Source organism: Geotrypetes seraphini, chromosome 9 (genome assembly GCF_902459505.1).
Source record: "Geotrypetes seraphini chromosome 9, aGeoSer1.1, whole genome shotgun sequence".
Classification (NCBI taxonomy): Eukaryota; Metazoa; Chordata; class Amphibia; order Gymnophiona; family Dermophiidae; genus Geotrypetes; species Geotrypetes seraphini.
Window position 1 is genome coordinate 10,116,394 of NC_047092.1, and position 13,941 is coordinate 10,130,334.

General features: G+C 44.7%; 1 protein-coding gene across 4 annotated transcripts in view; it reads right to left on the reverse strand.

Annotated features, from left to right (window-relative positions):
- Nucleotides 1-6,250: 6,250 nt before the first annotated feature.
- Nucleotides 6,251-13,941, reverse strand: part of PFKFB3 (6-phosphofructo-2-kinase/fructose-2,6-biphosphatase 3) — an 89,296-nt gene continuing 81,605 nt past the window's right edge. For all 4 annotated transcript variants that reach the window (XM_033957982.1, XM_033957980.1, XM_033957981.1 and 1 more), the window contains one exon: nt 6,251-7,037. In XM_033957982.1, the coding sequence (XP_033813873.1) occupies nt 6,975-7,037 (63 nt within the window). In that variant the 3' untranslated portion in view covers nt 6,251-6,974. The remainder of the gene's footprint in view (nt 7,038-13,941) is intronic.

Here is a 13,941-nt window from a genome sequence, read left to right on the forward strand (position 1 = left end):
CTTGTCACCCGACTCCCTATAATATATGAGAGCATTCAACGTATGCATTTTTCTATATGCTTACTTTTTTAATAGTCTCATTGCTGCTGTTCAGTATTGATCCACTGACTTATAACAGCAAAATTTAAAATTCCATAAATTCAATGATTTGTATAAATGTGGGCTCCAGTGCTTTAAGGGTGGATTTCAAAGTAGATGTTTTTATAATATACTCATTTATTCATTAAAGAGATGTTGTGATTTGATTGAAAAAAAAAAAACAACCAACAAAAAAACAAAACATTCTATATCACATCATAAATGCCATTTATTTATACTCAATAATGCCCAGTACCTGCTCCTGGTTAATGTGGAAACAGTTAGGGGCAAATTCTATAAATGGCGTCCCGATTTTAGGCAGCCTAGTGCTGGGTTTAAAAAAAAAAAAATCATACATCATACATTGTAGGCGCCTTTGTGAGCCTAAGGTTAGGCATGGTTTAATCCAGAAGTGGCTTTACGTGAGCTTAGGCAGGCCTAGGCACCTACCTAAGCCCGTGATAGGCGCCTGAAATGTAGACCTGCAAAATGCTGGCCTACATTTCAAGCCGACGTGGCCGCTGAGCTTATCGCGGCAAGGGATCTCCCTGCCACGATAAGTTCAGCGGCTGCGGTAACCCTCCCCCCCCTATTAAGACCACCTACAAGAGGGATGCCCAGTTCCTCCTGCCGGAACACCCCCCCCCCATAAAGATCACCAGCAGGAAGGGCCTTAGGCACCTAGGCCAATCAAAATTTTAGGCCTCTCTCTCAGTGCATTCTGGAATGCACTGGGAGTGGCCTAAAATTCCAATTGTACAGATCCCTTAGACCAACCCCCATGGGTGGGCTACTTTTTGGGGTGGAGGGGTTCCATCAGGAGGGCCCCTCCTGCCGCTGATCTTTCGAGGGGGGGGTTACAGCAGGAGGGATTGGGCATCCCACTTGCCCGTAGTCTTCATGTGGGGGGGGGGGGGAATGGGTCACTGCTAATCTGATCGCGGTGAGATTCCCTTACCGGCGCCTGTAACATGGGCTCCAGTTAGTCATGGTGGTTAGGCGGCTTAGGGCAATTCTGTATAGGCCGTCCGTGTGCGATTCTCAAAAGCCGCTCAGGCGCCTTCTGAGACCGGGCGCCTTATACAGAATCCGGGCCTTACTGCCTCCTATTTAGAAACTACTAAACAACACCCCTCCCCACCATACAGGTTGTAGCCTGGGCTAAACTGAATATAAAAAAGGTTGAGATCTGTTTGTCATACATCAATGGCCAGAAGGTAGACATAGGAGAGAGACATGCTGGGGGGGGGAGGGGGAAGCACACCCCCTTGGTTTGATTCTAATACCACAAAGCATCAACACGCACCACCTCTATTTCAATGATTTTTATTGGTCCAGCAACTGCAAAATATACAAATCTGTGAATGACATACCCTGTCCTCAATCTCGGACTTTTCTTCCAGACAAGTACATAATACAGGCAACAAACCACGTCCCTCAATTCAAAGATGGTGCCTGGAAGCTCAGAAGCTTTTAGAAAATAAATAAAAACACAAGCAACTTGGCTACTGAAAAACATTACGTCAAAAAAAAAAAGAAGAAAAAGAAAACAGGCAAGGTGCACAAAATATATATTGCTATACAAATATACAGAGTGGGAGCAATTGGAATTTAATGGAGCCTAGGTCTTAATAAAGCTATACAATATAGCATTCCCAAATAATATTTTTCTAGTTGTTGGAGGGTTTTTGGTTTATAAAAGGGAAAAAGACCTCGGCACAAATGGAGGACCGCCAAGAGATAACTTATAGCGGGGCCCCCAAAGAAACACCTCAATTGTTGGCCAAAACACCTCCCAAAATCACACGTGTCAACAAAAAATTGCAAATGTCTAACAGCCCAGCACTTGTCTTAATTCCGTATGGAGTTTGCTGGCTTCGTCAGGGGAAGACGCTGTCCGTACAAATGGCTGAATATGATATAATCTGTACATTTGCACGGACAGCGCCTTCCCCTGACGAAGCCGTTTGGGTGAAACGGAGCAAACTCTATAGGGAATTAAGACAAGTGCTGGACTGTTTATACATTTACAATTTTTTGTTGACACGCATGATTTCGAGAGGTTTTTTGGCCGATTGAGGTGTTAGATAGATCGTGAGCCCACCGGGACAGATAGGGAAAATGCTTGAGTACCTGATTGTAAAAACCGCTTAGATAACCTTGATAGGCGGTATATAAAATCCTAATAAACTTGAAACTTTCTTTGGGGGCCCCACTATAAGTTTTGTCTCGGCGGTCCTCCATTTGTGTCGAAGTCTTTTTCCTCCTTATCAACAAACAAACAAAAAAAAACAACAACTAGTTTTCCTCGTTAATACTGGGTATTATCATTGATTCTTCACTTACATTTAAGAATCAATTAAATTCTCTCATAAAAAAGTGCTTTTTCAGTTTCCGCATTTTGAGAGCGCTTTTTCATCAGCAACACTTTTCGGTCTTGGTTCAATCAATCGTTCTGTCAAGCCTGGATTATTGCAATCCAATGTATTTGGGTCTTTCAAAGGTCAGTTTGCAGAGACTCCAGTTGATACAGAACACTGCCGCTAAGCTTATTTTTGGCAAGAGTAAATTCGGTCGTGCAACTCTATTGCTCAAAGAATTACATTGGCTTCCAGTAAATCTTAGAATCCATTTTAGAAACATAGAAAGATGACGGCAGATAAGGGCTATAGCCCATCAAGTCTGCCCACACTATTTACCCACCCTCTTAAGTCTACTGACCCCCTAAAGTATAATTGTCCTAGTGACCTTGGCATGACCTCGTAGGGATCCCACATAGGTATCCCAATTTTTCTTGAAGTCTGGGATGCTGCGTGCCTCGACCACCTGCACTGGAAGCTTGTTCCAATGCTCAATCACTCTCTCCGTGAAGAAGTACTTCCTGGCGTCTCCACGAAACTTCCCTCCCCTGAGTTTGAGCGGATGTCCTCTTGTGGTCGAGGGTCCCTTGAGAAGAAAGATAACATCTTCCACCTCGATCCGTCCCGTGATGTACTTAAATGTCTCAATCATGTCTCCCCTCTCCTACGCTCTTCGAGAGTGTAGAGCTGCAATTTGCTCAGTCTTTCTTCGTACGGGAGACCCTTTAGCCCCGAGACCATCCTGGTGGCCATCCGCTGAACCGACTCAATTCTGAGCACATCCTTACGGTAATGTGGCCTCCAGAATTGCACACAGTATTCCAGATTCGCATCGCATTTAAGGTCCTATTTGGCATTTTCACTACTCTGGTTCCTTTAGACTGGAATGTGGATTGATCCCATCTCGCCAGAAGTTCTTCAAAATGAAAACTTAAATTCCCTTCCCTTAGAAGTAAAAATGGATCTATTAGGAGACTCAGCTAGTCTTTCACTTTCAAACTTGCATTAAGAAGTTTAGCACCTTTCGTCTCATTCCGGAAAGCTCTGAAGACTTTCTTGTTTACTAAGCATTTTGGATATTAACCATTTCTTTTTAATTTAGATTTCCTGTTTTTGTACTATGGTTTGTTTTGTTTTTTACAGTTAACCGAGTCGAGCTCCATCTGGTTGATGACCCGGTCTATAAAACTAAAGGGTCTTTTTACTAAGCGAGCCTTTGCAAAAGGTTCCCTAAGTTTTAGTTAAGATTGTACAGCTTTATTAAGACCTAGGATCCATTAAATTCCATTTGGTTCCACTCCATATTTTTGTCCTGAAAAACATTGTCAAGTACAGTGAAGAGAGACAGAGACATGATAGTTCATTAGTACAGCTTAAGACGCTTTCATCTTCCCAAAAGCTCCATGCAGACCCCAAGTTACAGGGCCAGAGCGCCAAATGGAGTTTTATCTTTGCCAGGTAGGGATACCCTCCCCGCATCGCTCCAGAATGCGCCTTAGCATCACAACCAAAATGGAGAGTATTTCTGTGGGCATCGCTGGAGGAGGGTGTCGGGTCAAAAGCGCGCCGGGACAAAGGCGCACCCAGACAATTGAGCGCAGCGCGCGCCGCCGTGCCGCTCTAAATTACTGTTTTTAGTGCTCCGACGGGGGGGGGTGTGGGGGGGAACCCCCCCACTTTACTTAATAGACATCGCGCCGCGTTGTGGGGGCGTTGTGGGGGGTTGTAACCCCCCACATTTTACTGAAAACTTCACTTTTTCCCTGTTTTTAGGGAAAAAGTTCAGTTTACAGTAAAATGTGGAGGGTAACAACCCCCCAAACCCCCCATAACGCCGGCGCGATGTCTATTAAGTAAACTGGGGGGGTTCCCCAACAAAACCCCCCATCGGAGCCCCTAAAAACTGTAATTTAGAGCGGCGCGGCGGTGCTGCGCTCAATTGTCGGCACGCGCTTTTGTCTTTCGCGCCGTTGTCTATGAACCCTGGAGGAGACTCATTCAATTTCATGATTTACAGCATGAAAGTAATATATGCGGTTTCTGTTTTGAAGTGCTGATGTATTATTGAAAAGAGCATGATAGAGCAGGCAAGGCTGTACTCCAGGGGTGTCAAAGTCCCTCCTCGAGGGCCGCAATCCAAGTCGGGTTTTCAGGATTTCCCCAATGACTATGCACGAGATCTATTTGCATGCACCGCTTTCATCGTATGCTAATAGATCTCGTGCATATTCATTGGGGAAATCCTGAAAACCCGACTGGATTGCGGCCCTCGAGGAGGGACTTTGACACTCCCGCTGTACTCACCTGCAGCTGGCCTCAGCTACATCTTAGCAGATGGGCTCTCGACACATTTAATACTTAAGCAATGTTGACAACGGAGGAGGAAAAAAGAAACAATTAAAACCCCTTTAATCTCTACACAAAATCCTTGAAAATGTAGTAACACAAAAAGATCTATACAAAAACGGAGAAATCACCCCCTCAAAAAAGGGGATTAAAAATCAGAAGACTTACAAATCCTTCCAGTAAATACACAGACTGTCTCTAGAGCTGGCTGTAAATTGAAAGACGAGACCTACCCAAATAAACACAGGGTTCGGTGGCGTGAAAAAGCCCTAGTTGCACCCTGTGCCAGGCACTGTTGTCCCACCCCAATACCTCTGCAAGTGTCTCCGCTATAGGAATTAACCACCAGATCAAAATCAGCATATCCAGTGCGTCTTCAGAAATACCACTTCAAGGTGGACTTGGGGGAAGTCACTGCTTGTCCTGGATCGGTGGCGTCCACGCTATTTGCTTTATTTTGCCAGCTATCTTGCAACTTGGATTGGCCTCCGTGAAGACGGGATATAAGGCTAGATGGCCAACTGGAATGACCCAGTTAAGGGCTAGTCTTATAAAACATCTCTTTCCATAGGGAGTGTTCAGAAAACAAAGCTTTCTGGGATGCCATGCAGTCAATAATCAGTCAGGAGAGCCTTAAAAAGGGCAACCACTGGAGCACAGGGGGCCAGAAGCAGCACAGAAACGGTTGTTACTTTGGACTTTTAAACAAAAAAAGGTTTAATAAAAGATTCCCCAGGCCTTTGAACAACTGAAGCTTCCCGACATTCCAGCTCCCGCATTCCTGTTTTACAGTACCTTGGACTCTGCACGGCACACGACACCGACCCAGCCAATTCGGCAGACGGTACCAACAGACCCATTTAAAGTGCTCAGAGGGCCGCAGGAGAGAGATGTCAACCCTGTTTCAAGGGTTGTTTTGGTTAAAATTTTAAACCCTGGCATGTCTCAGTTGCACAACGGATGAGGAGAAGAAACATCTCCAATAAAAATAATATGTACATAAAAAGAACGCTTGACTGGTATTTCTATACAATAAAAAGTTTAGTTCTGGTTTAAGAGAAAGGGTTTCAGATGAAGAATGTCACAATATGGAATTAGGAATATCCCCCCCTCTCCCCTGTCCCCACACTTAACGAGCCTGACAATTATATAAGTAAGTGCTGTTTCCCCTCAAAGTAGAGAGTTGCACGGGGACAGAAATCCCACCCATCCCCGCCCGTCCCTGCCAGGATTCTCTCCGTCCCCACCCGTCCCCGCCAGGATCCTCTCCATCCCCACCCATCCCCGCAAGGAATTACCTTTATCCCTGCCCGTCCCCATAAAAAGCAGCAATTACTTCTGACCGGATCATCAATTCCACAGTTTCTTTTGTGTTTGCGCTGCTTATAAACCCCCTCTTTTACTAAGGCTGACGTGTCCATTATATTATATGGACGAACCCTGCTTCCAAAGCTTTCCATCCCCGTGGGAGTCCCGTTGGCTAGAGGGGGGGTCACCGTGAGAGTCCTGTGGGCCAGAGGGGGGTCCCCATGGGAGTCCCGTGGGTTAGGGGGGATTCCCGCTGGACCCCTGTGGGACCCACGGGATTCCCATGATCCCCGTTCAGACCTCTACCTCAAAGATTACACACAAGACACCACCCCCCTCCCCAACTCGGTCTTATAAGTGTTTAGCTTCTTTAAACATCCTCCCTCAAAAAACCACAAAGCCTGGGTCTAAAATGCGCAATGCTGGATAGTCCCAGCGCTCGCATTGCACAGCCTGACAAACTCTGAAGTCATTTCACACACACACACACTCTTGTTTTGTTTCATTTCAGGGATACCCCCCCCTTTTCATCCACTTGCAGCGCCAAAACTAGTCTGTACATTCACATCAACAGTAATCTCAGGTCAAGGTTTAAATACCTCCTATCAAAAATACACAAAGGACAAAATGGAAATTCTGTGGACTACACAGGCTTGAGGTTCTACAGTTCAGTTTATCTCCTCTCCCCCCCCCCCATGTTTTCTTCCTCACAGGCATCTCTATTCAAGATGTCGTCGGTCGATCTGTAATGAACTACAGGAGAAGCGGCCGCTGATTCACCTTCAATTAAAAAAAAAAAAAAAAAAAAATGCTGGGGCAGTTTACAAGCAAAGCTTCAGAGATGAAATGGTAGGGGGGGGAACCCTCATAACAGTTTTTGCTCTAGCTCGTCAACTGGCTGCATGTCCCCGAATTGTCCGGACCATTCCTGGAGGCTCTCACGATCTAAGAAGAAAAAAAAAACACATTCAGGCCAAGAAACATGGTTTAATTTGCTACAGCGCAAGAGCAGAGAATTAGTAACAAAAAGATGGGTTCGAAGGGGTGCAGTTAAGGATTAGGCCAAAAGGGTTTGAGTAAAGTTTGCTTTGTGCGAAACAAACACCTCTACGCAGACCACGCCTTTGTCCCGTCCCATGACGCCGCCCAAACTTTTAAAATCTAGCACTTTAAAATTTAGATCCTGAGGAGTCAAAACAGAATGCAAGCACATTCAGGGTTAAATACTCCTTGAAAGGGACCAGATCCAAAGTGCAGACTGAAAAATTGCTGCATCCTTCCAGTCAGGACCATCTGACTTATGCCAAATCATCTATCGTTGCTGAAAATCTCTCTCCCCTCATAGGCTGAACAGATTTAATCAAATTCAGAATACCTGCGACATTGGAGCAGCTGATCCTAGGTCAGGGATAGGCAATTCCGGTCCTCAAGAGCCAGGTCAGGTTTTCAGAATAGCCACCATAAATATGCATGAGATAGATTTGCATCTCAAGGAGGCAGTGCATGCAAATCCATCTCATACCTATTCATTGTGGATATCCTGAAAACCTGACCTGGCTCCGGCTCTCAAGGACCGGAATTGTCTACCCCTGGCCTAGGTCATAACGCTGCCAAGGACCCAAGGAGACCTCTCTCTACTCCTGTAATGTGACAGTTTTCTGAGGATCTCTTAAGAGTCTGGCAGAAAAAGCTCTTTCACAAACTGACCGCCTGGCAGTGTGTTCCAAAACTGAACACTGCTCTTAAACCAAGGATCTCAAAGTCCCTCCTTGAGGGCCGCAATCCAGTCGGGTTTTCAGGATTTCCCCAATGACTAAGCATTGAAAGCAGTGCATGCACATAGATCTCATGCATAGTCATTGGGGAAATCCTGAAAACCCGACTGGATTGCGGCCCTCAAGGAGGGACTTTGAGACCCCTGGATTAGAGTGTCTATGTCAGGGATGGGCAACTCCGGTCCTCGACGGCTGATATCCAGTCGGGTTTTCAGGATTTCCCCAATGACTATGCATTGAAAGCAGTGCATGCACATAGATCTCATGCATAGTCATTGGGGAAATCCTGAAAACCCGACTGGATTGCGGCCCTCAAGGAGGGACTTTGAGACCCCTGGATTAGAGTGTCTATGTCAGGGATGGGCAACTCCGGTCCTCGACGGCTGATATCCAGTCGGGTTTTCAGGATTTCCCCAATGACTATGCATTGAAAGCAGTGCATGCACATAGATCTCATGCCTAGTCATTGGGGAAATCCTGAAAACCCGACAGGATGGCGGCCCTCAAGGAGGGACTTTGAGACCCTTGTCTTAAACCTACAATAACCCGTTTGGGCCCCTTTGGGAGGACAGGATAAAAAATTTGAATTAAAAAAAATAACACACCCACCAGACCATGTGCTCCCTCTCCAACAGGGCACCATAGCTAGAATGGATGGCTCATAGGTGGGTCTAAAGCAATTTCCCAAACCCAAAAATATGAAGGCATGTGAAATGCAAAATTGCAAGGCTCATCTAGAGAGCACCTTAGCCCAGATTTTTCTTTCATTTCGTTGAAAGCTTTTGGGCAGGCAGTCAATTGGTATATAAGTGATTTTGCTGCCTCTGGAGGGATCATAATCTGAATTTGTAGCTGAAGCAACAGGGCCACATTTTGGATTTGTAGGTACTTGGCAGGCCTCAGAAAAAATAGTTAATGGCTTATTAAAGAAATGACAATTTTGCAGGAGGTATTCCGCTGAATGTCCAGCTATCTTGATTGTAAACCGCCTAGAAGTCGCAAGATTGTGGCGGTATAGAAAAATAAAGTTATTATATTATTATTATTATTAAAACTCTTTATAGTTTATAAATCTTTCCTTTTGGCTATGTCTTAATAATAATTTTGTCATTTATAGCTAAAGAGACATATGATCAAGAAACTATGATAAACATACCGAGGGCCTCAAAATAGTACCTGGTGGGCTGCATGTGGCCCCCGGGCCGTGAGTTTAAGACCACTGCAATAGAGGGTCAAGTGACTTGCTCAAGATCACATGGGGGTCTCAGCCTACTACTCTAACAACTGGGCTACTCCTCTGCTCCATAGTGTGATTGCCAGGTACTGGACTTCTGGACCATTCACGGTACCTGAATGCATACCACATCTATAGCTTTTCCGGCTTGGAAGTGGTATATAAAATTATGTTAAAAATAGAAAGGGTACTGCTGGCTGCCCAGAATCCCACTGCAAGAAGAGTCGGGTCAAAGGTGAACAAAAAAGGTCAATAAGTAGATATCACGCTACTTGAATTCAAACTAATCTAATCTAATTTTTAGTCATCCTCTACCTCCCCTGCCCTGCAACAATGACAAAACAATTCAAACCACAGCTCTGAGACTCGTCTACTCATTAAGGAAACACGACCACATTACAGGCTTCCAATTCCAGAAAGAATACTATTTAAATTTTACTGTATACTATTTAAAACTTTAAACGGAGACAGCCCAACCTATCTGAACAACCCTCATCCAAACTACCTCAACCAGGCATAGGAAAACTCACACCCCATTCACACACCCCCAATCAAAGAAGTTAAATGGAAAAAAACTATACGATGGCCTCCAAGCCACTCAAGCATCAAAACTAGACAACCAAATTTCCAATCTACCAGACTACAAGATATTCAGAAAAGAAATAAAAACTATACCCTTCAAGAAATCCCTGAAAAAGTCTTACCACCACAAGTTCCTTCCTTCTTCCCACTAACTTCCCGACTCCCCAAAACTACCTGATCTACTCTTTACCTTCACTGGAAATGGCCAGAGATCTTCCTTTGTAACCCACCTTCTATAACTCTTTTGCAATCCGCCTTGAACCGCAAGGTAATGGCGGAATAGAAATCTCTAATGTGATGTAATGTAATATACCAGGTCATTCCCCTGAGGCACTCGAACCGGTTATCAAAACTTAACTTAAGGAGACATTAATGAACAATAATAGGACAGATCATAGAAATATTAAGTTACCGGTCACTTTTCAGGCATCCCGACACTACATGCATATGGGAGGTCTAAAAATCCCCCATCCCCTCACTAAAACTGCACCGACAAAGAGAGATGGGACCTACAATATGGAAGGGAGAAGGAAGAATTACAGTCTATTACAGGTATCTGTAATAGCATTTCAGATGTGTGCCCACTAAAAAAAAAAAATCAGTGGTCCGTCAAAAGCACGCCGGACATTGGCACGCTGACATATCCGCCCCGACATTCGCGCGTAGGAGAAGTGTGTGCTGCCCTATTACTTACTATTCCTCTCTTTGGAGGAGGGGGGAACCCCCATTACACTTGCGCTATGGTTGAGGGGGGGGGGGGAACCCCCCCAAAACTCACACTCATTCGGGGGGGGGTGTATTCAATGCCGACCCAATTTTTCCCGCAAACCCCCACCACCACTATACTTACATTGGCGCACTGACAATTCCCCTCCCTTCATGCGCGCACTTGTCGGTGCGTGCATTTGACGGAGCAGAATTGTCAGCGAGCCACTGACGGTGTACCAAAAAATCAAGTTGCTTTATAAAAACTACACAGATACAGCCAGACAATCTTCATTTACCAAAACCCATAATACAACATTAACACTACCTAAAGATAACCAAAAAGAATCATTGTGTGGGAGGTTATGACATCTTTCGTCTGTACTTCAGCAATCAGTGCTGGACAGCTCCTAAGACAGACCTCCAAGTCTGTACCCTTTTTACATTAGTAGGATTTCGTCAAACAAAAGAATTAGTTTTTACATTAATTGAATTGGAAAATCTAAATGGCAGAGACAAAATGGTAAAGAAATTGTAAGGGGGGAGGGGAAGTGGGGGTTGGAGTTCTAATATGTTCATGCCATATTATATAGTAACATAGTAACATAGTAGATGACGGCAGATAAAGACCCGAATGGTCCATCCAGTCTGCCCAACCTGATTCAATTTAAATTTTTTTTTTTTTTCTTCTTAGCTATTTCTGGGCGAGAATCCAAAGCTTTACCCGGTACTGTGCTTGGGTTCCAACTGCCGAAATCTCTGTTAAGACTTACTCCAGCCCATCTACACCCTCCCAGCCATTGAAGCCCTCCCCTGCCCATCCTCCACCAAACGGCCAAACACAGACACAGACCGTACAAGTCTGCCCAGTAATTGGCCTAGTTCAATCTTTAATATTATTTTCTGATTCTAAATCTTCTGTGTTCATCCCACGCTTCTTTGAACTCAGTCACAGTTTTCCTCTCCACCACCTCTCTCGGGAGCGCATTCCAGGCATCCACTACCCTCTCCGTAAAGTAGAATTTCCTAACATTGCCGCTGAATCTACCACCCCTCTACCTCAAATTATGTCCTCTGGTTTTACCATTTTCCTTTCTCTGGAAAAGATGTTGTTCTACTTTAATACCCTTCAAGTATTTGAACGTCTGAATCATATCTCCCCTGTCTCTCCTTTCCTCTAGGGTATACATATTCAGGGCTTCCAGTCTCTCCTCATACGTCTTCTGGCGCAAGCCTCCTATCATTTTCGTCGCCCTCCTCTGGACCGCTTCAAGTCTTCTTACGTCTTTCGCCAGATACGGTCTAGGACCTAGATAAGTGTTGAAGAACACTGACCTTATCTAGGTCAGTGTTCTTCAACCTTTTTACACCTACGGACCGGCAGAAATAGAAGAATTATTTTGTAGACCGGCATCGGTCCGCAGACTGGCGGTTGAAGAACACTGGGCTAAGTCGTGGGCCAGACCCTGCCCATCTCTACTCAATCTCCACCCCGACCCTGCCCCCATAGTCCTAATTGTAACACTATTTTTTCCATTCATTTTTCATATATATACACAATATAATCTTATTAACCACGCATCCATCGCACCGCAGACCGGCAGTTGAAGAACAGTTTTGGGCCTGATGCACATGCCGGCCCTGTGGACCGGCAGGAAATTTCTGTGGACCGGCACCGGTCCATGGACCGGTGATTGAAGAACACTGATCTAGGTGATTCTGAAACTGCCAAGGTGTTTTGGTAGGTTACCCGAGTCCCGTCGGCGTTGGGGGAGGAGGATTCTCAAGTTCAGAGGCCAAAACGAGTCCTTTTGCTTTCCTTTGAAACCACAGTAAGGAAAGAATGTTTATTCTAAAAACCGCTAAAAACACTGGTTCTGCGAGGTAAAAAGTCTATCAGAGGGGGGAAGGGGGTACGAGACCAATGGCCAATAAATTGGAGGGTGGATGGTAGAGGAAATGATTTGATTTGCTCAAACTCTTGGGGGAAAAAAGCCTTCAGTTCAGCCTGAAAGTCATTTCTAGAAGGCCTGGAGCTTGCATGGCCCCAGTGGAACTGTCAACCCTTCTCTTGAGGCACGATAATGAGAAAGGCTGTTGATTGCCCTTGAAGGGTCATCAGCCTGATTTCTTTCTCCCAATGCCATAACCAATTAGTTTAATCCATCTGAAACCAGCAAGTTAACCCTCTATTAACTGCGACTCAAAAGGCACAGTCAAATGACAACCCACAGAAATGCTGTTATACCCAGGGACCACCTAGGCCTCCTAGAAAAGGCCTCTCAGCGACGGAACTGTCACAAAACATTTTGCATAACTGGAAGAGAATTCAAAACAATTGGATGGTCAATAACGAAGCCCGTCTTAAGCTCTTTTCCCAATGCCACACTTTTCACCTGCTTTTTGGACTTAACCCAAAGAATGAGGGTAATACTGATCTTTGCTTAGCTCAGATGTTTTTCAGGTTTCAGGTTTTATTATAATTTGATATACACTTCTCCCTCGGTATTCGTGGGGGTTAGGTGTAGAGCCAGACTGCGAAGTGTGACAAATCGCGAATAACCAAATCCGCGAATACTGAAACCGCGGATTTGGAGGGAGAAGTGTACTGCCTTATTGAAAGTCAAAGTGAATTTACAAAGGATTATTCAAAATAAAAGGGACAACAACAGCAACAGAAGACCAACAGACTTACTGGAACGAGAGGTGATGGGGCGGAACTACAATGTTTAGAAAGAAAGGAATAGAAAAGGGGAAAAAAACACACCTTCCCCCGGGCTCTTTACACCTGCATTGTGATGTCATAGAGCTTTATGGTTATAGAAACCTAGAAACATGATGGCAGATAAAGGCCAAATGGTCCATCTGCAGCATCCACTATCTCCTCCTCTCCCTATTGGCTACGGCTCTTAACATTTGCATCTCCTCTTCCTATTGGCTAAGGCTCTTTACACCTGCATTGTGATGTCATAGAACTTTATTAAAGAAACAGAAACATGATGGCAGATAAAGGCCAAATGGCCCATCCAGTCCGCCCATCCACAGTAACCAATATCTGGTTTTCTCTCTAAGAGATCCCAAGTGCCTATCCCAGGTTTCCTTGAAATCAGACACAGACTCTGTCCCCACCACCTCTACCGGGATTCTGTTCCACGCATCTACCACCCTTTCTGTAAAAAAGGTAACGCATTCCAATTTATCTCATGCATATCCATAGAGGATATCGTGAAAACCTGACTGGCTGGGTGTGTTCCGAGGACTGAATTGAGAACCCCTTTTATGAAAGGAATAGCTGTAACATCCATCACCACCTGGCCCTCTGCATCTTTAGAGGCCAGCTTCCATGAACAATGGCTAGTCTGCTAAGACTGAAACAAACACTGGATGCTACTATGTTACCTTGAGGTAGACAAAAAAAAAAAAAATATATATATATATATATAGCCACTAAAGCAGAGGAGCAAACATGATATAAAAAGTACCATATATACTCAAATATAAGTTGATCCGAATATGTCGAGACCCCTATTTTTCCCCCCATAAAGGAGGAAAA